This window comes from Coregonus clupeaformis, chromosome 7 (assembly GCF_020615455.1).
Source record: "Coregonus clupeaformis isolate EN_2021a chromosome 7, ASM2061545v1, whole genome shotgun sequence".
Classification (NCBI taxonomy): Eukaryota; Metazoa; Chordata; class Actinopteri; order Salmoniformes; family Salmonidae; genus Coregonus; species Coregonus clupeaformis.
The window spans coordinates 31,710,392-31,738,166 of record NC_059198.1 but is presented as its reverse complement, the minus strand read 5'-3'; the positions used below and the strand labels follow the sequence as shown (position 1 = coordinate 31,738,166).

The 27,775-nt window shown below is 48.7% G+C and overlaps 1 protein-coding gene across 1 annotated transcript in view; it reads right to left on the bottom strand.

Moving 5' to 3' along the window:
* The window catches only part of LOC121569732 (nuclear body protein SP140-like protein), a 78,364-nt gene that overhangs the window by 12,954 nt on the left and 37,635 nt on the right, over positions 1-27,775 (bottom strand). The window contains exons 4-5 of the mRNA XM_041880888.2: positions 25,501-25,620; positions 17,776-17,909 (exon numbers count right to left, since the gene is read on the bottom strand). Of these exons, the coding sequence (XP_041736822.2) occupies positions 17,776-17,909; positions 25,501-25,620 (254 nt within the window). The remainder of the gene's footprint in view (positions 1-17,775; positions 17,910-25,500; positions 25,621-27,775) is intronic.

Sequence of the window (27,775 nt, the reverse complement as noted above, 5' to 3'; positions counted from 1 at the left end):
GAATATAAAAAATAAAAAAAATAAAAACATGGGGGATTGGAAGTGATGCAGACAATTACATTGATAGAAGATACAATCTATCTGCAATATTAAGCTGATCCATCCCCCCTAAAAAAAATAAAAAAAAAATAAAAAAAATATGTGTGATATTTTCTTTGTAAATGTTTGAATTATGGGAGCATCCATGAACACGTATGTTTGTTGAAAAGAGGAAAGGGATAGCTATTCAAACCTATTTCTGAGTCCCTAGGTCAAGCCACGTGGTAACTAGCATCTTCAATGATTTAGTCTTATCCCAGTTTACCTATTTACTTATGGCCCTGCATACACCAAACTACTTTTTAAATATTTTATTATATTAACAAAAAATATTCCACTTTATTTGGAATGGCAAGCCAGGCAAAATTAAACGGGCCTATTTACAGTGGGGAAAAAAAGTATTTAGTCAGCCACCAATTGTGCATGTTCTCCCACTTAAAAAGATGAGAGAGGCCTGTAATTTTTATCATAGATACACGTCAACTATGACAGACAAAATGAGAAAAAATAATCCAGAAAATCACATTGTAGGATTTTTAATGAATTTATTTGCAAATTATGGTGGAAAATAAGTATTTGGTCAATAAGAAAAGTTTCTCAATACTGTGTTATATACCCTTTGTTGGCAATGACACAGGTCAAAGGTTTTCTGTAAGTCTTCACAAGGTTTTCACACACTGTTGCTGGTATTTTGGCCCATTCCTCCATGCAGATCTCCTCTAGAGCAGTGATGTTTTGGGGCTGTCGCTGGGCAACACGGACTTTCAACTCCCTCCAAAGATTTTTTATGGGGTTGAGATCTGGAGACTGGCTAGGCCACGCCAGGACCTTGAAATGCTTCTTAAGAAGCCACTCCTTCGTTGCCCGGGCGGTGTGTTTGAGATCATTGTCATGCTGAAAGACCCAGCCACGTTTCATCTTCAATGCCCTTGCTGATGGAAGGAGGTTTTCACTCAAAATCTCACGATACATGGCCCCATTCATTATTTCCTTTACACGGATCAGTCGTCCTGGTCCCTTTGCAGAAAAACAGCCCCAAAGCATGATGTTTCCACCCCCATGCTTCACAGTAGGTATGGTGTTCTTTGGATGCAACTCAGCATTCTTTGTCCTCCAAACACGACGAATTGAGTTTTTACCAAAATGTTCTATTTTGGTTTCATCTGACCATATGACATTCTCCCAATCCTCTTCTGGATCATCCAAATGCACTCTAGCAAACTTCAGACGGGCCTGGACATGTACTGGCTTAAGCAGTGGGACACGTCTAGCACTGCAGGATTTGAGTCCCTGGCGTCGTAGTGTGTTACTGATGGTAGGCTTTGTTACTTTGGTCCCAGCTCTCTGCAGGTCATTCACTAGGTCCCCCCGTGTGGTTCTGGGATTTTTGCTCACCGTTCTTGTGATCATTTTGACCCCACGGGGTGAGATCTTGCGTGGAGCCCCAGATCGAGGGAGATTATCAGTGGTCTTGTATGTCTTCCATTTCCTAATAATTGCTCCCACAGTTGATTTCTTCAAACCAAGCTGCTTACCTATTGCAGATTCAGTCTTCCCAGCCTGGTGCAGGTCTACAATTTTGTTTCTGGTGTCCTTTGACAGCTCTTTGGTCTTGGCCATAGTGGAGTTTGGAGTGTGACTGTTTGAGGTTGTGGACAGGTGTCTTTTATACTGATAACAAGTTCAAACAGGTGCCATTAATACAGGTAACGAGTGGAGGACAGAGGAGCCTCTTAAAGAAGAAGTTACAGGTCTGTGAGAGCCAGAAATCTTGCTTGTTTGTATGTGACCAAATACTTATTTTCCACCATAATTTGCAAATAAATTCATTAAAAATCATACAATGTGATTTTCGGGATTTTTTTTCCTCAATTTGTCTGTCATAGTTGACGTGTATCTATGATGAAAATTACAGGCCTCTCTCATCTTTTTAAGTGGGAGAACTTGCACAATTGGTGGCTGACTAAATACTTTTTGTCACGATCGTCTAATGAGGGAGACCAAAGCGCAGCGCGTTGAGCGAACATTACTTTATTAAATTAAAGTACTCACTACAAAAACAACAAACAGTGACGAATCGTGAAGTCCTCAGTTACAATGACTGACAAGGAACAAAAACCCACAACACTAAGGTGAACACTGACAGTTTAAATATGGCTCCCAATCAGAGATAACGAGCCGACAGCTGACACTCGTTACCACTGATTGGGAGTCACACGACCAAACAAGGAAACACAACCAAATGAACACACCCTGGCTCAAAATACACAGTCCCGGAGCCAGAGCGTGACAGTACCCCCCCCTAAAGGCGCGGACTCCGACCGCGCCTACACCCCAAATAGGGAAGGGCTGGATGGGTATTGCTCCTCGGAGGCGGCTCCGGCTCCGGGCTTGACCACCACCCTACTACAATCCCCCCGTAGTGCCCCCAGTCCGATCTGACCCAGTTAGCTGGATCAGGACTGCCGACGCACACCCCTGGCTTGGCGCGTGAGGCAGGAATGGACCGGACCTGGCAGACGATACGCACCCTTTGCATGGTGCGTGGAGCCGGAACAGGCCTCACCAGGCTGAAGACTCGCATCCCTGGCTTGGTGCGAGTAGCAGGAATGGGATGAATCCGGCTGACGACTCGCACCCTTGGCTTGGTGCGAGTAGCAGGAATGGGCTGAATCCGGCTGACGACTCGCACCCTTGGCTTGGTGCGAGTAGCAGGAATGGGCTGAATCCGGCTGACGACTCGCACCCTTGACTTGGTGCGAGTGGCAGGAACAGGCTGAATCCGGCTGACGACTCGCACCCTTGTCTTGGTGCGGGGAGCAGGACTGAGCCGGACCGGGCTGACGACGCACACCACTGACCTGGTGCGGGGAGCTTGGATGGGCCGGACTGGGCTGGCGACGCGCACCACAGACTTGGTGCGGAGAGCAGGAACGGGCCGGACAGGGCTGACGAAACGCACCATAGACTTGGTGCGGAGAGCAGGCACGGGCCTGACAGGGCTGGCGACGCGCACCACAGACTTGGCGCGGAGAGCAGGAACGGGCCGGACAGGGCTGACGACGCACACAACTGGCTTGGTGCGGGGAGCTTGGATGGGCCGGACTGTACTGGGGACACACACCACTGGCCCTACACCGGGATCTGGAACGGGCCGGACCGGACTGGCAACACACGCCAGTACCTCTCGCCGTGCCTCTACTTCCTCCATCCCCTCTTCGACCAGTGGCCCCCGTAACCCGACGGCCTCCTCCGGCAACCCACTGGACCGCTCTATCGCGGCCTCCTGCTGGTCCGACGTCGTGAGCCCCCCTAAAAATTTTCTGGGGTTCTCTCCTCTTCGTGGACCAGGCCTCCATCGTTCTCGCCAGACTATCACCCCACTGCTCCAAAGTCCAACCTCTCTCCTCTTCTCTTGGCTTGGCCCAGTCGAGACTCCTACTCAACTGCTCCCAAGTCCATCCTCTCTTTCTTCATGCTGCTTGATCTGGTTAAGGTGGGTTTTTCTGTCACGATCGTCTAATGAGGGAGACCAAAGCGCAGCGCGTTGAGCGAACATGACTTTATTAAATTAAAGTACTCACTACAAAAACAACAAACAGTGACGAATCGTGAAGTCCTCAGTTACAATGACTGACAAGGAACAAAAACCCACAACACTAAGGTGAACACTGACAGTTTAAATATGGCTCCCAATCAGAGATAACGAGCCGACAGCTGACACTCGTTACCACTGATTGGGAGTCACACGACCAAACAAGGAAACACAACCAAATGAACACACCCTGGCTCAAAATACACAGTCCCGGAGCCAGAGCGTGACACTTTTTTTCCCCACTGTATATAATGAATATGAATTTGGAGGGCTGAAATTATTAAATATTAAAGCATTGAACCTCTCACTAAAGGCTTCAGCCATACCAAAGTTGTACTTAAATCTGAACTGGTTTTCCAGCAGATTAGTCAAAATGGCTCACCCCATGTTAAAAATGGCCCTTTTCCCTTTATTCAGATTACAACCTCTCACTTTTGGTTATTTGAAAATGAAATAATCTCCAGAATATTGCTATTTTTAAAACAGGCCATAGAAAGCTGGTTGCAATTTCAGTTTAATCCATCAGAAAAGACAGAACAAATATTACAACAAATATTATGGTTCAACTCAAATACACTAATTGATTAAAAACATTGTTATAATCTTTGTTAATGATATCATAAATATAACTGTGTCACGCCCTGGCTCTGGGGACTCTAGTATGTTGAGCCAGGGTGTGAGTTTTCATTTGTTTTTGTTCTAGTTTTTGTAGTTCTATGTTGGCCAGTGTGGTTCTCAATCAGAGGCAACGTGTATCAGCTGTTGCTTGTTGTCTCTGATTGGGAACCATACTTAAGCAGCCAGTTTTCCCACAGTGTTTGTGGGATCTTGTTCCTGTGTAGGTTTGTGTTTTGCACCATTGGGCGTCACGTATTGATTTTGTTATTTTGTTCGTGTAATCATTATTTAATAAATATGTTCACCTTCCACGCTGCGCCTTGGTCCTCTGTATCCGACGATCGTGACAGAAGATCCCACCAAGACTGGACCAAGCAGCGTGTCCAGGAGCCATTGCCAGGGAGATCTCTAGCGGATCTCCTTCGCCTCCTCGACTGGGTCAAGCCGTGTGAGGAAGAGAGGGGCTTGACTTGGAAGCAGAAGGGCGAAAGGCTGGCGAGAGATATGGAGACCTGGCCCACAGGAAGGAGAGAAGCCCAGAATTTTTTTAGGGGGGGGCTCACGCCGCGGACGACGGGGCAGCAGGAGGCCGCGATGGAGCGGTCCAGCGGGTTTGCAGAGGAGGGTGCCAGGTTAAGGGGGCCACTGGTCACAGAGGAGAGGGAAAGTGTAGAGGCACGGCGAGAGGTACTGGGGTGTGTTACCAGTCCGGTCCGGCCCGTTCCTGATCCCTGCGTAGGGCCAGTGATGTGTGTCCCCAGTACGGTCCGGCCTGTTCCTGTTCCTCGCATCGAGCCTGTGGTGCGCGTCGTCAGCCCGGTCTGGCCTGTTCCTGCTCCCCGCACCAAGCCTATGGTGCGCGTCGCCAGCCCGGTCCGGCCTGTTCCTGCTCCCCGCACCAAGCCTACGGGGAGCAGGAACAGCCCGGCCCGGCCTGTTCCTGCTCCCCGCACCAAGCCTATGGTGCGCATCGTCAGCCCGGTTCGGCCTGTTCCTGCTCCCCACACCAAGCCAGTGGTGTGCGTCGTCAGTCCGGCACAGCCCGTGCCTGTTCCACCGGTGCCTGGTTCGGCACCGGTCAGCTGCTCCACGCCGGAGCTAGAGCAATCCACTCCACCGGTGTTCAGTCCAGCTCCGGCCAGCAGGGTCAGACCAGACCAGGGGTACTTTGGGGGGTTGGAGAGGGAATGGGAATCATGCCCGGAGCCGGATCCGCCGCCAAGGCGGAGTGCCCACCCGGTCCCTCCCCTGTGGTGTTTGGTTGGCGCGGCCAGAGTCCGCGCCTTTGGGGGGGGGGTACTGTCACGCCCTGGCTCTGGGGACTCTAGTATGTTGAGCCAGGGTGTGAGTTTTCATTTGTTTTTGTTCTAGTTTTTGTAGTTCTATGTTGGCCAGTGTGGTTCTCAATCAGAGGCAACGTGTATCAGCTGTTGCTTGTTGTCTCTGATTGGGAACCATACTTAAGCAGCCAGTTTTCCCACAGTGTTTGTGGGATCTTGTTCCTGTGTAGGTTTGTGTTTTGCACCTTTGGGCGTCACGTATCGATTTTGTTATTTTGTTCGTGTAATCATTATTTAATAAATATGTTCACCTTCCACGCTGCGCCTTGGTCCTCTGTATCCGACGATCGTGACAAACTGTTGGAGTTATGTCAAACATGCAGCTAACAAAAATATATGGAAATGTCTGCTATATCCAAAATTACAACCAACTGATTGCAGCATTACCACAAAAATGGAAGAGGCAAGTGGAATGGCCCTACATTAAAGCCCACATTTGGTTAAACCAAATTGTGATGAATAGAAAAGTATACCAGTTTCATTTAAGGACTAACAAATTGACAGTTGCGCCATGCAGGTCACAAAATAGTTGGGAAGCGATTTTCGATGTGCTGATTCCATGGCACATGGTTTATGAACTGATACACAAAACAACGGCGGATTAAAAAGTTACGAGTTTTTCAGTTTAAATTATTATACAAAATTCTTGCAACCAACAGAATGTTATGTATATGAGGGATACAAACAATCCCAGCTCTGCAGATTTTGCTGCAAAGAGACAGAATCATTAGATCACTTGTTTTGGTACTGCCCATATGTAGGGCGGCAGGTAGCCTAGTGGTTAAGAGCCCTTGTCAATGTGCCCTTGAGCAAGGCACTTAACCCTAATTGCTCCTGTAAATCGCACTGGGTAAGAGCATCAGCTAAATTACGTAACTGTAGTTTGTTTTTGGTTGCATGTTCAGGAATGGCTGAAGAATTGCAACATTTACCTGGAACTAACTCTGCAAATAGCACTGCTGGGTGACTTGAAAAGCCATAGCCAATCGATCAATAATATAATAATAATTTTAGTAAAAATATTCATCTTTAATTTAGAATCTGTAAAAACTATGAGAATAGTTCAGTACTTTTGTGAAACATGACAGCACAGCTGAAAAATGTATGGAAATTAGAGATACATGGGAGGAGTTGAGGGTAGCTGAAGGGTTGGACTAAAAGCGAATAAAAAAATATAACTAATGTAAAATATACCGTGTCCGTAAAATATATATAGTATGTGTAAGCTGGACGTAGAAACCTAAGTATTGTTGTCCATTATTTTACTCCAACTAGGGGAGGGGACGTAGGATTAGGGTAAATTGATAAAGAAGGAAACAAATATTAAGAATATACAGTTGAAGTCGGAAGTTTACATACACTTAGGTTGGAGTCATTAAAACTTGTTTTTCAACAACTCCACAAATTTCTTGTTAACAAACTATAGTTTTGGCAAGTCAGTTAGGACATCTACTTTGTGCATAACAAGTCATTTTTCCAACAATTGTTTACAGACAGATTATTTCACTTATAATTCACTGTATCACAATTCCAGTGGGTCAGAAGTTTACATACACTAAGTTGACTGTGCCTTTAAACAGCTTGGAAAATTACAGAAAATGATGTCATGGCTTTAGAATCAAATCAAATCAAATCAAATTTTATTGGTCACATGCGCCGAATACAACAGGTGCAGACATTGCAGTGAAATGCTTACTTACAGCCCTTAACCAACAGTGCATTTATTTTAAACAAAAAAAGTAAGAATAAAACAACAACAAAAAAAGTGTTGAGAAAAAAAGAGCAGAAGTAAAATAAAGTGACAGTAGGGAGGCTATATATACAGTAAAATAAAGTGACAGTAGGGAGGCTATATATACAGGGGGGTACCGTTGCAGAGTCAATGTGCGGGGGGCACCGGCTAGTTGAGGTAGTTGAAGTAATATGTACATGTGGGTAGAGTTAAAGTGACTATGCATAAATACTTAACAGAGTAGCAGCAGCGTAAAAAGGATGGGGTGGGGGGGCAGTGCAAATAGTCCGGGTAGCCATGATTAGCTGTTCAGGAGTCTTATGGCTTGGGGGTAGAAGCTGTTGAGAAGTCTTTTGGACCTAGACTTGGCACTCCGGTACCGCTTGCCGTGCGGTAGCAGAGAGAACAGTCTATGACTAGGGTGGCTGGAGTCTTTGACAATTTTGAGGGCCTTCCTCTGACACCGCCTGGTATAGAGGTCCTGGATGGCAGTGAGCTTTGCCCCAGTGATGTACTGGGCCGTACGCACTACCCTCTGTAGTGCCTTGCGTTCAGAGGCCAAGCAGTTGCCATACCAGGCGGTGATGCAACCAGTCAGGATGCTCTCGATGGTGCAGCTGTAGAATTTTTTGAGGATCTGAGGACCCATGCCAAATCTTTTTAGTCTCCTGAGGGGGAATAGGCTTTGTCGTGCCCTCTTCACGACTGTCTTGGTGTGTTTGGACCATGATAGTTTGTTGGTGATGTGGACACCAAGGAACTTGAAGCTCTCAACCTGTTCCACTACAGCCCGTCGATGAGAATGGGGGCGTGCTCAGTCCTCTTTTTTTTCCTGTAGTCCACAATCATCTCCTTTGTCTTGGTCACGTTGAGGGAGAGGTTGTTGTCCTGGCACCACATGGCCAGATCTCTGACCTCCTCCCTATAGGCTGTCTCATCGTTGTCGGTGATCAGGCCTACCACTGTTGTGTCGTCGGCAAACTTAATGATGGTGTTGGAGTCGTGCCTGGCCATGCAGTCATGGGTGAACAGAGAGTACAGGAGGGGGACTGAGCACGCACCCCTGAGGGGCCCCCGTGTTGAGGATCAGTGTGGCAGATGTGTTGTTACCTACCCTTACCACCTGGGGGCGGCCCGTCAGGAAGTCCAGGATCCAGTTGCAGAGGGAGGTGTTTAGTCCCAGGATCCTTAGCTTAGTGATGAGCTTAGAGGGCACTATGGTGTTGAATGCTGAGCTGTAGTCAATGAATAGCATTCTCACGTAGGTGTTCCTCTTGTCCAGGTGGGAAAGGGCAGTGTGGAGTGCGATAGAGATTGCATCATCTGTGGATCTGTTGGGGCGGTATGCAAATTGGAGTGGGTCTAGGGTTTCTGGGATTATGCTGTTGATGTGAGCCATGACCAGTCTTTCAAAGCACTTCATGGCTACAGACGTCAGTGCCACGGGTCGGTAGTCATTTAGGCAGGTTATCTTAGAGTTCTTGGGCACGGGGACTATGGTGGTCTGCTTGAAACATGTTGGTATTACAGACTCAGTCAGGGACATGTTGAAAATGTCAGTGAAGACACTTGCCAGTTGGTCAGCACATGCTCGGAGTACACGTCCTGGTAATCCGTCTGGCCCTGCGGCCTTGTGAATGTTGACCTGGCTTTAGAAGCTTCTGATAGGCTAATTGACATCATTTGAGTCAATTGGAGGTGTACCTGTGGGTGTATTTCAAGGCCTACCTTCAAACTCAGTGCCTATTTGCTTGACATCATGGGAAAATCAAAAGTAATCAGCCAAGACCTCAGAAAAAGAATTGTAGACCTCCGCAAGTCTGGTTCATCCTTGGGAGCAATTTCCAAACGCCTGAAGGTACCACGTTCATCTGTACAAACAATAGTACGCATATATAAACACCATGGGACCATGCAGCCATCATACCGCTCAGGAAGGAGACGCGTTCTGTTTCCTAGAGATTAACGTACTTTGGTGTGAAAAGTGCAAATCTATCCCAGAACAACAGCAAAGGACCTTGTGAAGATGCTGGAGGAAACAGGTAAAAAATAATCTATATCCACAGTAAAACGAGTCCTATATCGACATAACCTGAAAGGCCGCTCAGCAAGGAAGAAGCCACTGCTCCAAAACCGCCATAAAAAAGCCAGACTATGGTTTGCAACTGCACATGGGGACAAAGATCGTACTTTTTTTGAGAAATGTCCTCTGGTCTGATGAAACAAAAATATAACTGTTTGGCCATAATGACCATCGTTAAGTTTGGAGGAAAAAGGCAGATGCTTGCAAGCCGAAGAACACCATCCCAACCGTGAAGCACGGGGGTACCAGCATCATGCTGTGGGGGTGCTTTGCTGCAGGAGGGACTGGTGCACTTCACAAAATAGATGGCATCATGAGGAAGGAACATTATGTGGATATATTGAAGCAACATCTCAAGACATCAGTCAGGAAGTTAAAGCTTGGTCGCAAATGGGTGTTCCAAATGGACAATGACCCCAAGCATACTTCCAAAGTTGTGGCAAAATGGCTTAAGGACAACAAAGTCAAGGTATTGGAGTGGCCATCACAAAGCCCTGACCTCAATCCTATAGAATATTTGTGGGCAGAACTGAAAAAGCGTGTGAGAGCAAGGACTCCTACAAACCTGACTCAGTTACACCAGCTCTGTCAGGAGGAATGGGCCTAAATTCACCCAATTGATTGTGGGAAGCTTGTGGAAGGCTACCCGAAATGTTTGACCCAAGTTAAACAATTTAAAGGCAATGCTACCAAATACTAATTGAGTGTATGTAAATTTCTGACCCACTGGGAATGTGATGAAAGAAATAAAACCTGAAATAAATCACTCTCTCTACTATTATTCTGACATTTCACATTCTTAAAATAAAGTGGTGATCCTAACTGACCTAAGACAGGGAATGTTTCCTAGGAATTGTGAAAAACTGAGTTTAAATGTATTTAGCTAAGGTGTATGTAAACTTCCGACTTCAACTGTATAGCCTTCCACAAGCTTCCCACAATAGCCTTCCACAAGTTTCCCACAATAAGTTGGGTGAATTTTGGCCCATTCCTCCTGACAAAGTTGGTGTAACTGAGTCAGGTTTGTAGGCCTCCTTGCTCGCACACGCTTTTTCAGTTCTGCCCACAAATGTTCTATAGGATTGAGGTCAGGGTTTTGTGATGGCCACTCCAATACCTTGACTTTGTTGTCCTTAAGCCATTTTGCCACAGCTTTGGAAGTATGCTTGGGGTCATTGTCCATTTGGAACACCCATTTGCGACCAAGCTTTAACTTCCTGACTGATGTCTTGACATGTTGCTTCAATATATCCACATAATTTTCCTTCCTCATGATGCCATCTATTTTGTGAAGTGCACCAGTCCCTCCTTCAGTAAAGCACCCCCACAGCATGATGCTGACACCCCCGTGCTTCACGGTTGGGATGGTGTTATTCGGCTTGCAAGTACCCCCTTTTTCCTCCAAACATAACAATGGGCATTATGGCAATCAGTTCTATTTTTGTTTCATCGGACCACAGGACATTTCTCCAAAAAGTACAATCTTGGTCCCCATGTGCAGTTTCAAACTGTAGTCTGGCTTTTTATGGCGGTTTTGGAGCAGTGGCTTCTTCCTTGCTGAGCGGCCTTTCAGGTTATGTCGATATAGGACTCGTTTTACTGTGGATATAGATACTTTTGTACCTGTTTTCTCCAGCATCTTCACAAGGTCCTTTGCTGTTGTTCTGGGATAGATTTGCACTTTTCGCACCAAAGTACGTTCATCTCTAGGAGACAGAACGCGTCTCCTTCCTGAGCGGTATGACGGCTGCGTGGTCCCATGGTGTTTATACTTGCATACTATTGTTTGTACAGATGAACGTGGTACCTTCAGGCGTTTGGAAATTGTTTCCAAGGATGAACCAGACTTGTGGAGGTCTACAATTCTTTTTCTGAGGTCTTGGCTTATTTCTTTTGATTTTCCCATGATGTCAAGCAAAGAGGCACTGAGTTTGAAGGTAGGCCTTGAAATACATCCACAGGTACACCTCCAATTGACTCAAATGATGTCAATTAGCCTATCAGAAGCTTCTAAAGCCATGACATTTTTCTGGAATCTTCCAAGCTGTTTAAAGGCACAGTCAACTTAGTGTATGTCAACTTCTGACCCACTGGAATTGTGATACAGTGAATTATAAGTGAAATAATCTGTCTAAATAATTGTTGGAAAAATTATGTCACGATCATTGAGAGACGGGTCAGACCAAGGCGCAGCGTGAAATGTATACATGTTTATTAACGAATAAACACTCACGACAAAACAACAAATCAACGTAACGTGAAGTCCAAGGCTATACACAATACAAGCCTAACACGGAACAAGATCCCACAAACATAGTAGGCAACTGGGCTACCTAAGTATGATCCCCAATCAGAGACAACGAGCGACAGCGGTCTCTGATTGGGAATCACACCGGCCAACCATAGAAACACAATACCTAGAATATAAACATAGAATGCATCACATAGATCTCCACACCCTGACTCAACATACAAGAGTTCCATACGTCAGGGTGTGACAGTACCACCCCCCCCAAAGGTGCAGACTTCGACCGCACAAACCTGACATAACAGGGTAGGGTCCGGGTGGGCATTCCGCCTCGGAGGCGGATCTGGCTCCGGGCGTGACGACCTCCTCCTCTCAGCCTCCCCGTTGCGCCCCTGGTCTGGTCTGGACCTCGGCGCGATGCTTCCCCTCTCCTTCCTCCCACGATGCACCAAGCCCTGTCTGGACCCTGGTGTTGGAGACCCCGAACCTGGAGAGGGGCTGACGTCTGGGCCTGGATCGGCAATCCTCCCGCGATGCACCAAGCCCTGTCTGGGCCCTGGTGTGGGAGACCCCGAACCTGGAGAGGGGCTGACGTCTGGGTCTGGACTGGAGCCGCTGACCGGAGCTGAACTGGACCCCGGTGGAGCGGACTGCTCTGGCTCCGGAGTGGAGCAGCTGACCGGTGCTGGACCAGGCACCAGTCGAACGGGCACGGGCCGTGCCGGACTGGGAACACGCACCCCTGGCTTGGTGCGAGGTGCAGGCACGGGCCAGGCCGGACTGGAGACACGCACCACTGGTTTGGTGCGGGGAGCAGGGACGGGCCGTACTGGACTGGGAACACGCACCACTGGCTTGGTGCGGGGAGCAGGTACGGGGCGTACCGGGCTGCCGACACGCACCACTGGTTTGGTGCGAGGAGCAGGGACGGGCCGTACTGGACTGGGAACACGCACCACTGGCTTGGTGCGTGGAGCAGGTACGGAGTGTACCGGGCTGGCGACATGCACCACTGGCCTGGTGTGGGGAGCAGGTACGGGGCGTACCGGGCTGGCGACACGCACCACTGGTTTGGTGCGAGGAGCAGGGACGGGCCGTATTAGACTGGGAACACGCACCACTGGCTTGGTGCGTGGAGCAGGAATGGGCCAGGACGGACTGGGAACATGCACCATTTGCCTGGTGCGGGGAGCAGGTACAGGGCGTACCGGACTGGCGACACGCACCACTGGTTTGATGCGAGGAGCAGGGACGGGCCGTACTGGACTGGGAACACGCACCACTGGCTTGGGGCGTGGAGCAGGAACGGGCCGGGCCGGACTGGGGAATACGCACCACTGGCCTGGTGTGGGGAGCAGGTACGGGGCGTACCGGGCTGGCGACACGCACCACTGGTTTGGTGCGAGGAGCAGGGACGGGCCGTACTGGACTGGGAACATGCACCACTGGCTTGGTGCGGGGAGCAGGTACAGGGCATACCGGGCTGGCGATACGCACCACTGGTTTGGTGCGAGGAGCAGGGATGGGCCGTACTGGACTGGGAACACGCACCACTGGCTTGGTGCGGGGAGCAGGTACGGGGCGTACCGGGCTGGCGACACGCACCACTGGTTTGGTGCGAGGAGCAGGGACGGGCCGTACTGGGAACACGCACCACTGGCTTGGTGCGTGGAGCAGGAACGGGCCGGGCCGGACTGGGAACACGAACCACTGGCCTGGGGCGGGGAGCAGGTACGGGGTGTACCGGGCTGACGACACGCACCACTGGTGTGGTGTGGGGAACAGGCACGGGCCGTACCGGACTGGGAACCGACGCTGGAGGTCTACGACTGTACCAGTCCTTTACTCTCCGTGTGAGGACTCCTCCTTGAGCCCCCACGAGTGCAGTGGTCGGGGCTCTTCTCTATCGATCCCCGACCACCCTTTTAGCCCCCCCCCAAAAATGTTATTGGAGCTGTCTCGCGGGCTTCCTCCTCGGCCGACGCCGTCTGTGTTCCTCTCCTGCCTGGGCCTCCTCCTTCGCCCAGGGTCCTTTCCCTGCAAAAATCTCCTCCCATGTCCAAAAACTCTTCCCCACCTGTGTCCAGGGTGTCTGCTGCTCCTGGGCACGCTGCTTGGTCCGTTGTTGGTGGGATCTTCTGTCACGATCGTTGAGAGATGGGTCAGACCAAGGTGCAGCGTGGTATGCAAACATGTTTATTTACGAATAAACACTCATGACAAAACAACAAACCAACGTAACGTGAAGTCCAAGGCTATACACAATACAAGCCTAACACAGGAACAAGATCCCACAAACTTAGTAGGCAACTGGGCTACCTAAGTATGATCCCCAATCAGAGACAACGAGCGACAGCTGTCTCTGATTGGGAATCACACCCGGCCAATACAATACCTAGAATGTAAACATAGAAATAATAACATAGAACTTCCACACCCTGACTCAACTAACAAGAGTTCTATACGTCAGGGCGTGACAAATTACTTGTGTCATGCACAAAGTAGATGTCCTAACCGACTTGCCAAAACTATAGTTTGTTAACTAAAAATGTGTGGAGTGGTTGAAAAACAAGTTTTAATGACTCCAACCTAAGTGTATGTAAACTTCCGAATTCAACTGTATATGGGGGATTGGAAATGATGCAGACAATTACATTGATAGAACCCACAATCTATCTCCAATGTTAAAGCTAATCTACCCCCTAAAAAAATAAATATACAGTACCAGTAAACAGTTTGGACACACCTACTCATTCAAGGGTTTTTCTTTATTTGTACTATTTTCTACATTGTAGAATAATAGTGAAGACATCAAAACTGTGAAATAACACATATGGAATCATATAGTAACCAAAAAAGTGTTAAACAAATCAAAATATATTTTATATTTGAGATTCTTCAAAGTAGCCACTCTTTGCCTTGATGACAGCTTTGCACACTCTTGGCATTCTCTCAACCAGCTTCATGTGGTAGTCACCTGGAACGCATTTCAATTAACAGGTGTGCCTTGTTAAAAGTTAATTTGAGCCAATCAGTTGTGTTGTGACAAGGTAGGGGTGGTATACAGAAGATAGCCCTATTTTGTAAAAGACCAAGTCCATATTATGGCAAGAACAGCTCAAATAAGCAAATTACTTTAAGACATGAAGGTCAGTCAATACGGAAAATGTAAAGAACTTTGAACGTTTCTTCAAGTGCAGTCGCAAAAAACATCAAGCGCTATGTTGAAACTGACTCTCATGAGGACCGCCACAGGAAAGGAAGACCCAGAGTTACCTCTGCTGCAGAGGATAAATTCATTAGATTTAACTGCATTAGATTGCAGCCCAAATAAATGCTTCACAGAGTTCAAGTAACAGACACTTCTCAACATCCACTGTTCAGAGGAGACTGCGTGAATCAGGCCTTCATGGTCGAATTGCTGCAAAGAAACCACTACTAACGGACACCAATAATAAGAAGAGACTTGCTTGGGCCAAGAAACACGAGCAATGGACATTAGACCGGTCGAAATTTGTTCTTTGGTCTGATGAGTCCAAATTTGAGATTTTTGGTTCCAACCGCCATGTCTGTGTGAGACGCAGAGTAGGTGAACGGATCATCTCTGCATTTGTGGTTCCCACCGTGAAGCATGGCGGAGGTGTGATTGTGTGGGGGTGCTTTGCTGGTGACACTGTCTGTGATTTATTTAGAATTCAAGGCACACTTAACCAGCATGGCTACCACAGCATTCTGCAGCGATACGCCATCCCATCTGGTTTGCGCTTAGTGGGACTATCATTTGTTTTTCCAACAGGACAATGACCCAAAACACACCTCCAAGCTGTGACCAAGGAGAGTGATGGAGTGCAGCATCAGATGACCTGGTCTCCACAATCACCCGACCTCAATCCAATTGAGATGGTTTGGGATGAGTTGGAACGCAGAGTGAAGGAAAAGAAGCCAACAAGTGCTCAGCATATGTGGGAACTCCTTCAAGACTGTTGGAAAAGCATTCCTCATGAAGCTGGTTGAGAGAATACCAAGAGTGTGCAAAGCTGTCATCAAGGCAAAGGGTGGCTACTTTGAAAAATATAAAATATAAAATATATTTTGATTTGTTTAACACTTTTTTGGTTACTACATGATTCCATATGTGTTATTTCATAGTTTTGATGTCTTCACTATTATTCTACAATGTAGAAAATAGTAAAAATAAAGAAAAAACCTTTGACTGGTACCGTAAAAGGACACATATGTGCAGATATGTTCACCACGTCATTGCTCTCTCACTCGTTCGCTCTGCTTTGTGTGCATCTTGCTAGCTGTCACTCAAATGGCAAGGGGCTGACCACTGCGCCACTGGGGGAAAATGTAGGCTGCGGTCAGATGCCAAGCAGTTGCCATACCAAGCGGTGACGCAGCCAGTCAAGATGCTCTCAATGGTGCAGCTGTAGAACTTTTTGAAGATCTGAGGGCCCATGCTAAATCTTTTCAGCCTCCTCAGAGGGAAGAGGCATTATTGTGCCCTCTTCATGACTCTGTTGGTGTGTTTGGACCATGATAGATTCTTAGTGATGTGGACACTGAGGAACTTGATGCTCTCGACCGGTTCCACTACAGCCCTGTTGATTTGAATGGGGGCGTGCTCGGCTCTCCGTTTCCTGTAGTCCACGATCAGTTCTTTGTCTTGCTGACATTGAGGGAGAGGTTATTGTCCTGGCAATACACTGCCAGGTCTCTGACCTCCTCCCTATGTGGTCCTCTGTAGCTCAGCTGGTAGAGCACGGCGCTTGTAACGCCAAGGTAGTGGGTTCGATCCCCGGGACCACCCATACACAAAAATGTATGCACGCATGACTGTAAGTCGCTTTGGATAAAAGCGTCTGCTAAATGGCATATTATATTATTATTTATTATATTATATTATTATATATTATTATTATTATCTCAACGTCGTCGGTGATCAGGTCTACTGCCGTCGTGTCGTCTGAAAACTTAATGATGGGGTTGGAGTCATGCGTGGCCACGCAGTCGTGGGTGGACAGGGAGTACAGGAGGGGACTAAGCACGCACCCCTGAGGGGCCCTGGTCTTGAGGGTCAGAGTGGCGGATGTGTTGTTGCCTACCCTCACCACCTGGGGGCATCCCGTAAGGAAGTCCAAGATCCAGTTGCAGAGAGAGGTGTTCAGTCCCAGGGTACTTAGCTTAGTGATGAGCTTTGAGGGTACTATGGTGTTGAACGCTGAGCTTTAGTCAATGAACAGCATTCTCAAGTAGGTGTTCCTTTTGTCCAAGTGGGAAAGGGCAGTGTGGAGTGCAATAGAGATTGCATCATCTGTGGATCTGTTGGGGCGGTATCCGAATTGGCGTTGGTCCAGGGTGTCTGGGATGATGGTGTTGATGTGAGCCATGACCAGCCTTTCAAAACATTTCATTGGCTACAGATGTGAGTGATACAGGGTAATAGTCATTTAGACAGGTTACCATGGCGTTCTTGGGCACAGGGACTATGGTGGTCTGATTGAAGGTACGTAGGTATTACAGACTGGGTCAGGGAGAGGTTGAAAATGTCAGTGAAGACACTTGCCAGCTGGTCAGTGCATGCTCTGAGTACGTGTCCTGGTAATCCATCTGGCCCTGTGGCCTTGTGAATGTTAACCTGTCTTACAGTGTTGGAATAAGATATGAGGATAAAAAGGGACCCCATTTCAACCCAAGACCTTGGTGTTTCTCCTAATATTGAAAATAGTTTTGTAAGATATACTGGTGCTGAGAAATACACACCAGTCTCCCCTATATGATACAGTATATGATACAGACTATATGATACAGACCTATATCCCACAGTGTAGTGTATGGCAACAAAAAAAACAACCAAAAAAACATTGTGAAGTGGTGATCCCACTGGCTATAAGGTGAATGCACCTATTTGTAAGTCGCTCTGGATAAGAGCGTCTGCTAAATGACGTAAATGAAAATTGTCCAAATGACATAGGCCTGATTAGAGTATGAAAAGTGACCAAGCTGTTCAACTTTTCTGTTTTATCTTTGATGATTTTAAATGCATTGTATCCATGTCTGGCTGAATTGTGTTTTTAATTGTCAAATAAAATAAATCAGCTACAGTATATGCTGTACCTGGATCAGTTTTCCCAGAGTGGTGTCTCTACAGCGGATACTGTACTTCCAGTTCTTACTGTTCTTCTTCCCCCCAAACTCCTCAAAGACACTTGGGGTTAACCAGCGACCCTGGACCACAATGCACCTCTCCCCTGAGACAAACCAATGAGGAAGTCAGACATCATACACACCACCACAAATTAAAACCATGCAATGTCAAATGGACCGTAGTACACATGTGTCTGACTGTGATTGAAACATGGGTCTCCTGCAATTCACAATACTGTGTTCACCCACTAAAGGCTATGCTTTAGATCTGGGCCCGTATTCACAAAGGGTCTCAGAGTAGAACATTTATTGTAAGTGCTGATGGGTAGAAAATTAAAGCTATCCTTGAAGCCTTTAGTCATGAGTCACACCTAGTCAACAGATGTTTAGGACACCTCATGAGCTGTCCTAACCAGTTAAGAGTTACCAGCAGGTGTCTTGATAATGTGGTTCCTGCGCCACATGCAATTACTTTGGAGTTGTTAAAAGAATGTTTTGATATTTGAATATGATCAAACCATAAATAATCTAGACCTAATTGTAATAGTATCTCTTGAGCTTTTGGCAATGATTTCAAGAGACCTATTTCACAATTATATGCCTAAATACTTAGAACCACTAGGCTAATAAATAAACAAGTTTTCTTTTGATTATTTATTTATCTACATAACATCACTTTGTTAAAAAAAAGTATATATTGGGCATGCCTATAAATTGGGCAATTGAAGGCATCTAGGGCTTATATTGACTTTGATTGTGTTCGATGAAAATGATAGTGTCATGAGCACTCTCTCTCCCAGTATATCAAGCCCTGGTTTTCAGCCAAGCCCTGTCAGATCGTCTTCAAACCCGGACCAGTAACCTGCCTGTCTGCGCTCTGACTCCTGTTTGTGATACCGATCCTTTCTTGACTGCCTCCTTGTTCTACTGCCCCGTCTATCCCAACCTGCCTTCTGGACCTCGACTACTCTCCGATCTTCAGCCCCTCCGGTAACTCGTTTCTGCCTTCTGTCTCTCACCACGATATTTGCCCAGCCCTGATCTGTACTTCTGCCTGCCATTCATATTGCTGTTGTGTGTGTGTGTTCCCCAGGTCTCCGACCACCAGATGAGCGTGCCCAGACGTTTCACCACCCTCAGCCCGATACGCCGCTCCATCACTGGGGAACACACACACTAAGCACTTGGACTGGACACCCCCGGACATTTGGTGACCCCCGGAGCACAGGTACCCACAGGAGGACCCTGAAAGACCCCCTGACACCCCTGGGACTCCTCTTCCCGCCTGTAACCTTGAATAAAGAACTCTGAATTTGAACTTGCGCTCTTGGGTCCTCTTCTGTTCGTGACAGAACGATCTGACCATCATGGACCCAGCGCACTCCCTGACCACGATGGAGGAAGAGCCAGAGAGGACTGCCCTACAGCGACTGGAACGTTCTGAGGGAGACATAAATCGGATGGCTGGCGACATCGCTTCCCTTCTCCAGCTATTCAACCAGCAGCAACAACAGTTCCAACTGCAGCAACAACAGCTAGCCCAAGCCCTGCAACTACTCTCAAGCCCCGGCTACTCCACCTGCACCCCCCCTGGTCCTTTTGTTCCTGTACCACCGATACTCCTTCATCCCTCCGCTGGAGGTCCCAATGCTGCAGGCCCGGCAGTGCTGCCACCAGATCCCCACGCTCCTGAACCAAGGATTGGGAACCCGGAACGTTTTGATGGCAACCAGAAGCAAGTAAGACCATTCTTGAGCAGCTGCCGAATCCAGTTTGCACTACAGCCCAGGACTTTCTCAACAGAGGGAGCCAAGGTGGGGTATGTCATCACACATCTCACCGGTCGAGCTCGGTTGTGGGGAACGGCGGAATTCGACCGGCAAACCCCAGCCTGTGCCTCCTTCAGTGCCTTTGAGGAGGAGATGTTAAAGGTCTTTGACCTAGGCTCGCCAACAGCCGAAGCGTCACAAGCTCTGCTCACCATCCGTCAGGGCAATCGGACAGTGGCAGACTTCTCCATTGACTTTCGTACCCTGGCCAGTCAAAGCTCGTTTAACCCAGAGGCACTGGTGCAAGCCTTCCTCCATAGCCTGGCGGACTATATCAAGGACGCAGCTTGTTTCCCATGACCCGCCCTCAACGCTTGATGCCGCCATTGACCTTGCCGTTCGCATTGACCGCCGTATACAGACCCGGAGGAGGGAGAAGGGCCGTCTCAGTCAACCTGCCATCCGTACTCGGGTCGATACCGCTTCTGTCCAGCCCCTGCCTGTCAAGTCCCATAGCCAACTCAATCAGCCTGAGCCCATGGAGATTGGCCGTGCCTCTCTGACTCCCGAGGAGCGTCGGCGCCGTCTAAGCTCCAACCTTTGCCTCTACTGTGGTGGCGAGAATCACCGTGTCGCTACTTGTCCGGCAAAAGCCGCAGCTCACCAGGTGTAGGGGAGATCCGGGTGAGCTCAACAAGCCTTCAGTCTCCCTCCATCCGAAAGACCCTGCTTCATCTCCGCCTTCAGCTTTCTGACAAGACTCATACATTGGCCGCCCTTGTGGATTCCGGGAGCCGAAGCAAACATCATGGACCCTGAGCTTGCACAGCAACTGGGCGTGAACCATCATCAACTGACACAACCCATTCCTGCACGAGCCCTGGATGGGCATCATCTTGGCACTGTCACTCATATCTCCGCCCCTGTGACAATCCTGCTGTCAGGAAACCACCAGGAGTCCATCCAGTTTCACCTCCTACACTCACCTGGCCAACCACTCATTCTTGGATACCCGTGGCTCCGTCAGCACAACCCCCCACATCGACTGGGAGACAGGAACAGTCCGTGAGTGGGGAAGGAGTTGTCACCAGACCTGTTTAAGGGGGGCCACCCTGCCCGTTCACCGGGAAGGATCTAGCGCTACCTCCGACATATCCAATGTTCCGGCCTGTTACCACAGCCTGAAAGAGGTGTTCAACAAATCCAAGGCGACATCTCTACCCCCACACAGACCCTATGACTGCGCGATTGATCTCCTGCCTGGCACAGCACCTCCCAAGGGTCGTCTGTATTCACTGTCAGCCCCGGAAAGAAAGGCCATGGAGGACTACATTAATGACTCTCTTGCCTCCGGGATAATTAGACCGTCGTCTTCCCCCGCAGGAGCGGGATTCTTCTTTGTCGGCAAGAAGGACGGTTCTCTTCGTCCATGCATAGATTACCGGGGTCTGAACGACATCACGGTTAAGAATCGCTACCCACTGCCCTTACTTTCGTCTGCCTTCGAACTGCTGCAGGGAGCCACTGTATTCACTAAGCTGGACCTTCGCAATGCCTACCATCTGGTGCGGATGAGGGAGGGAGACGAATGGAAGACAGCGTTCAACACACCAACCGGCCACTATGAATATCTCGTCATGCCCTTCGGCCTCACCAATGCCCCAGCAGTTTTTCAAGCCCTAGTGAATGATATCCTCAGGGACATGCTAAATACGTTCGTATTTGTGTACCTTGACGATATTTTAATATTCTCAAAGACTCTGTCAGAACACACGCACCACGTCCGGTTGGTCCTGCGCCGCCTGCTGGAGAACTCTCTTTTCGTGAAGGCAGAGAAGTGCGAGTTCCATGCCAAGACCGTTTCATTCCTGGGGTATGTGGTGACCGAGGGCAGCATTCAGATGGATCTCACGAAGGTGTCGGCTGTCACTTCCTGGCCAGTTCCTGAGTCTCGGAAGAAGTTGCAACAGTTCCTGGGCTTTGCCAACTTTTATAGGAGATTCATCAGAAACTATAGCACAGTGGCTGCACCCCTCACGGCGCTAACCAGCACTAAACAACCGTACCAATGGACATCAGCTGCTGATAAGGCCTTCAATATCCTCAAGACATGTTTCACTTCTGCTCCCATCCTCCAGATGCCAGATGCAGCAAGGCAGTTTGTGGTGGAGGTAGATGCTTCGGACGTGGGAGTGGGTGCAGTGCTTTCTCAAAGAGCAGCTGAGGATGGCAAGATGCACCCCTGTGCCTTCTACTCCCGTCGGCTAACCCCTGCCGAATGCAACTACGACATTGGGAACCGCGAGCTGTTGGCTGTCAAGCTCGCCCTTGAAGAATGGCGGCACTGGTTAGAGGGGTCAAAGGAACCATTCGTAGTGTGGACAGACCACAAGAACCTGGAGTATATCCAAACAGCCAGGAGGCTGAACTCCCGTCAACAGCGGTGGTCTCTGTTCTTTACGCGCTTCAATTTCACGCTCTCCTACCGCCCGGGATCTCGCAACATCAAACCTGATGCTCTTTCCCGGATGTTTCAGAAGGACGAGACCACCGCCATGACAGCTCCCATTCTTCCCAGCCACTTGGTCGTAGCGGCCCTCACCTGGGAGATCGAGAAGCAGATCATGGAGGCTCTTCGGGACCAGCCAGGTCCAAGCACCAGCGCCCCCAACCGTCTGTTTGTTCCAGCAAATCTCAGGTCACCTGTGATTCAGTGGGGGGCACGAATCCCGTCTGGCCTGTCATCCCGGCATCACTCGCACCCTTCATCTGGTCCGCCAGCGGTTCTGGTGGCGGGGGATGAGACGGGATGTCCGAGAATTCATCCGAGCTTGTCCCACTTGTAACCGAAACAAGACTCCCAACCAGCCTCCTGCTGGGTTGCTGCAACCCCTACTCATACCCAAGAGGCCCTGGTCCCACGTTTCACTGGACTTTGTTACGGGCCTTCCGCCCTCTGACGGACACACAGTCATCCTTACCATTGTTGACCGCTTTAGTAAGATGACCCACTTCGTGCCCCCTTCCCAAACTACCCTCTGCTAAAGAGACCTCCCAGGTGGTCCTGGAACATGTGTTTCGTATCCATGGCCTACCCCAGGATATAGTGTCAGACCGGGGCCCGCAATTCTCAGCAACCTTTGGAAGGAGTTCTGTCATCTCCTTGGGGCCACCGCCAGCCTATCGTCTGGATTCCACCCGCAGTCAAACGGCCAGACTGAACGCATGAACCAGGAGCTGGAGAAGGCACTGAGGTGTGTGGCTTCCCAAAATCCCCGGGCCTGGGCTCAACACCTGCTCTGGGTGGAATATGCCCATAATTCACTCACCAGTTCCTCCACCGGGCTCTCCCCCTTTTCAGTGTGTCTACGGGTATCAACCTCCACTGTTTGCCAGCCAGGAGGCGGATGCCACCTGTCCGTCTGCTCTTGCGTATGCCCGCCGCTGCCGCCGCACTTGGGCCCAGGCTCGCACTGTGCTCCTGAAGTCTGGAACCAGCTACGCCGTCGGTGCCAACCGACGGAGGACCCCAGCACCTACTTACCGGGTTGGTCAGAAGGTCTGGCTGTCTGCCCGGGATCTGCCGCTGCGGGTTGTATCACGAAAGCTGGCCCCTCGCTTCATTGGTCCTTTTCCTGTGCAGAAAGTCATCAGTCCAACGGCGGTCCGACTTCAGTTGCCCGCTCCATGCGGGTCCACCCCACCTTCCACGTCTCCAAGGTCAAGCCGGTCCATGAAAGTCCCCTGGTCCCTGCAGCTCCGGCGCCACCTCCTCCGCGCCTCGTAGATGGCGGTCCGGTCTTCACCGTCCGGCGGCTGCTCCGCTCTAGGCGAAGGGGTAGGGGTCTCCAGTACCTCGTTGATTGGGAGGGATATGGTCCAGAGGAGAGGACCTGGATCCCGGCCAGGAGGATAGTGGACCGGACCCTTATCACTGACTTCCACCGACTACATCCTGATCAGCCTGCAATCCGTAGGGGGCCGTCCAAGAGGGGTTCCTAGCCGTCCGGCCCGCCCTGCTCCTGTCTCAGTGCCTGTCCTGTCTCCCGACCGTGACCCTCCAGCTCCTTCTGAGGATGAGGAGATTCACTCGGACCGCTCGGAGGAGTTCTGACCCGCCGCCTGCTCCCCTCCACCCTCCCGGCATGATGTTGTTCTTGGGACTTCTGGGGCCGTCCCTTGGAGGGGGGTCCTGTCATGAGCACTCTCTCTCCCTGGTAGCAACATTAATTGCATTCAATTATCTTCCACTCTGCTCACCTCCCTCTCTCTACTCAGCCTAACTAGCTCCACCTGCCCTGCTCTGCTCTTGTTACCTGGCCAGCTGCACTGCATTTCCCACTCACCATCCTCACCTTGCCTCACTCTGTTCTAATTACTCTGCCAGCTGAACTGCATTTCCCCACTACCTCTCCCAGTATATCAAGCCCTGGTTTTCAGCCAAGCCCTGTCAGATCGTCTTCAAACCCGGACCAGTAACCTGCCTGTCTGCGCTCTGACTCCTGTTTGTGATACCGATCCTTTCTTGACTGCCTCCTTGTTCTACTGCCCCGTCTATCCCAACCTGCCTTCTGGACCTCGACTACTCTCCGATCTTCAGCCCCTCCGGTAACTCGTTTCTGCCTTCTGTCTCTCACCACGATATTTGCCCAGCCCTGATCTGTACTTCTGCCTGCCATTCATATTGCTGTTGTGTGTGTGTGTTCCCCCAGGTCTCCGACCACCAGATGAGCGTGCCCAGACGTTTCACCACCCTCAGCCCGATACGCCGCTCCATCACTGGGGAACACACACACTAAGCACTTGGACTGGACACCCCCGGACATTTGGTGACCCCCGGAGCACAGGTACCCACAGGAGGACCCTGAAAGACCCCTGACACCCCTGGGACTCCTCTTCCCGCCTGTAACCTTGAATAAAGAACTCTGAATTTGAACTTGCGCTCTTGGGTCCTCTTCTGTTCGTGACAGATAGACCTTTCAAACGTTGTATGCAACATTGTTGGCAAGTGAATTGATGCCTACTGTGCCAAAGCTTTTCAGAGTTGTTAAACGGAAGTGACGATTGTGTTGATATAATGGTAATATTGGCATAATTCCGCTTTTAATGACCATCAAAAAATGCATGCCAACATATTAGAGTAGGCAAAGTGATCGTGCCAGATGAAAATAATATCGAACTTTTTACCACAGTCACATTCACCATGGTTGCGTGTTACCTATAGAGTTCACAGCTGGCAATGCCTCCTCACGATTGGTTATTCCCCATAATTTGCAATGTCAATGAGCCTCATCACTATCTCTCCTTTGCGGTACCTCAAACTGTCGTGATTACCAGCTGAGATAAAAGTTTATGAGTTGATTTTACTCCTGGCTCAGAATTTGTGTGGGCAGTGTTAACATCATCCTAAAACCTACTCTGAGCTGGTAGTTTTCTTTGTCTTAAAACTGTCTTAAAACATTCCTAGGACCTTTTCTGAGATGCTTTGTGGATACGGGCCCTGGTCTCGAGGAGTATTTAAAGGGGCAATCAGCAATTGCATCAATTACAAAGAGGACTCCCCACCAATGTTTCGGTAAAAAGCTGAAGGATGGGCCTGGAAAAAAAGAGCTATGGAGGCAAGGACTGACCATCCATGCTATTAACATTATAGTGTTAACCATGTTTTGAGGGTATACAGTGTTTGTTTACATTTACTTTGTTTACAAATATTGGAGTAAAACAGCCGTATACAGTATTTTGTTCTGATGGGGTAAGACAGTTGAACTAAGCTCATGAGGTTGTTATAAGTTATATTGCTACATTCAAAATTGGATGTAGCAACTGCAGATTGCCACTTTTAAGGTCTCAGGCAAGGTTATTCGGGCCAAACCACATCCACCATTACACACAAACACATAGTATTAAGTCTATTGTTACGACCTACCTTTGGCCAGCTTTACCCTATTGAGCATGCCTTCTTTGTCCCCACAGTTGACTGGGAGTTGGATCTTGTAGATGGGCCAGGTCCAGATGTCAGCTTTCACCCCTTTCCTTAAAGTAGAACCTGCAATGGGACACGTTGGGGACAGTCATTAAGATGTGACTTGAAAATAAAAATAAACATATTTCACCCCCACCCCCCAAAAAGAAAACTACTTCTTACGCTATGAATTCAGCAGTCAATATTTCAGAAAATCTATGTTTGAAGTTACAGAGGTACTTCAGACGTATTATTTTTTTATTTTTTTAGGGGGTAGATCAGCTTTAATATTGCAGATAGATTTGTAGCTTCCATCAATGTAATTGTCGGCATCATTTCCAATCCCCAATATATATTTTCTATATACACTGCTCAAAAAAATTAAGGGAACACAAAAATAACACATCCTAGAATGAAAGAATGTTATTAAATACTTTTTTCTTTACATAGTTGAATGTGCTGACAACAAAATCACACAGAAATTATCAATGGAAATCAAATTTATCAACCCATGGAGGTCTGGATTTGGAGTCACCCTCAAAATTAAAGTGGAAAACCACACTACAGGCTGATCCAACTTTGTTGTAATTTTGATGTAATGTCCTTAAAACAAGTCAAAATGATGAGGTGGCGGATGGTCTCCTGAGGGATCTCCTCCCAGACCTGGACTAAAGCATCCGCCAACTCCTGGACAGTCTGTGGTGCAACGTGGCGTTGGTGGATGGAGCGAGACATGATGTCCCAGATGTGCTCAATTGGATTCAGGTCTGGGGAACGGGCGGGCCAGTCCATAGCATCAATGCCTTCCTCTTGCAGGAACTGCTGACACACTCCAGCCACATGAGGTCTAGCATTGTCTTGCATTAGGAGGAACCCAGGGCCAACCGCACCAGCATATGGTCTCACAAGGGGTCTGAGGATCTCATCTCGGTACCTAATGGCAGTCAGGCTACCACTGGCGAGCACATGGAGGGCTGTGCGGCCCCCCAAAGAAATGCCACCACACACCATGACTGACCCACCGCCAAACCGGTCATGCTGGAGGATGTTGCAGGCAGCAGAACGTTCTCCACGGCGTCTCCAGACTCTGTCACGTCTGTCACATGTGCTCAGTGTGAACCTGCTTTCATCTGTGAAGAGCACAGGGCGCCAGTGGCGAATTTGCCAATCTTGGTGTTCTCTGGCAAATGCCAAACGTCCTGCACGGTGTTGGGCTGTAAGCACAACCCTCACCTGTGGACGTCGGGCCCTCATACCACCCTCATGGAGTCTGTTTCTGACCGTTTGAGCAGACACATGCACATTTGTGGCCTGCTGGAGGTCATTTTGCAGGGCTCTGGCAGTGCTCCTCCTGCTCCTCCTTGCACAAAGGCGGAGGTAGCAGTCCTGCTGCTGGGTTGTTGCCCTCCTACGGCCTCCTCTACGTCTCCTGATGTACTGGCCTGTCTCCTGGTAGCGCCTCCATGCTCTGGACACTACGCTGACAGACACAGCAAACCTTCTTGCCACAGCTCGCATTGATGTGCCATCCTGGATGAGCTGCACTACCTGAGCCACTTGTGTGGGTTGTAGACTCCGTCTCATGCTACCACTAGAGTGAAAGCACCGCCAGCATTCAAAAGTGACCAAAATATCAGCCAGGAAGCATAGGAACTGAGAAGTGGTCTGTGGTCACCACCTGCAAAACCAGTCCTTTATTGGGGGTGTCTTGCTAATTGCCTATAATTTCCACCTGTTGTCTATTCCATTTGCACAACAGCATGTGACATTTATTGTCAATCAGTGTTGCTTCCTAAGTGGACAGTTTGATTTCACAGATGTGTGATTGACTTGGAGTTACATTGCGTTGTTTAAGTGTTCCCTTTATTTTTTTGAGCAGTGTATATATATATATATATACAGTTGAAGTCGGAAGTTTATATACACTTAGGTTGGAGTCATTAAAACTCGTTTTTCAACCACTCCACACATTTCTTGTTAACAAACTATAGTTTTGGCAAGTCGGTTAGGACATCTATTTTGTGCATGACACAAGTAGTTTTTCCAACAATTGTTTACAGACAGATTATTTCACTTATAATTTACTGTATCACAATTCCATTGGGTCAGACGTTTACATACACTAAGTTGACTGTGCCTTTAAACAGCTTGGAAAATTACAGAAAATTATGTCATGGCTTTAGAAGCTTCTGATAGGCTAATTGACATCATTTTAGTGAATTGGAGAAGTACCTGTGGA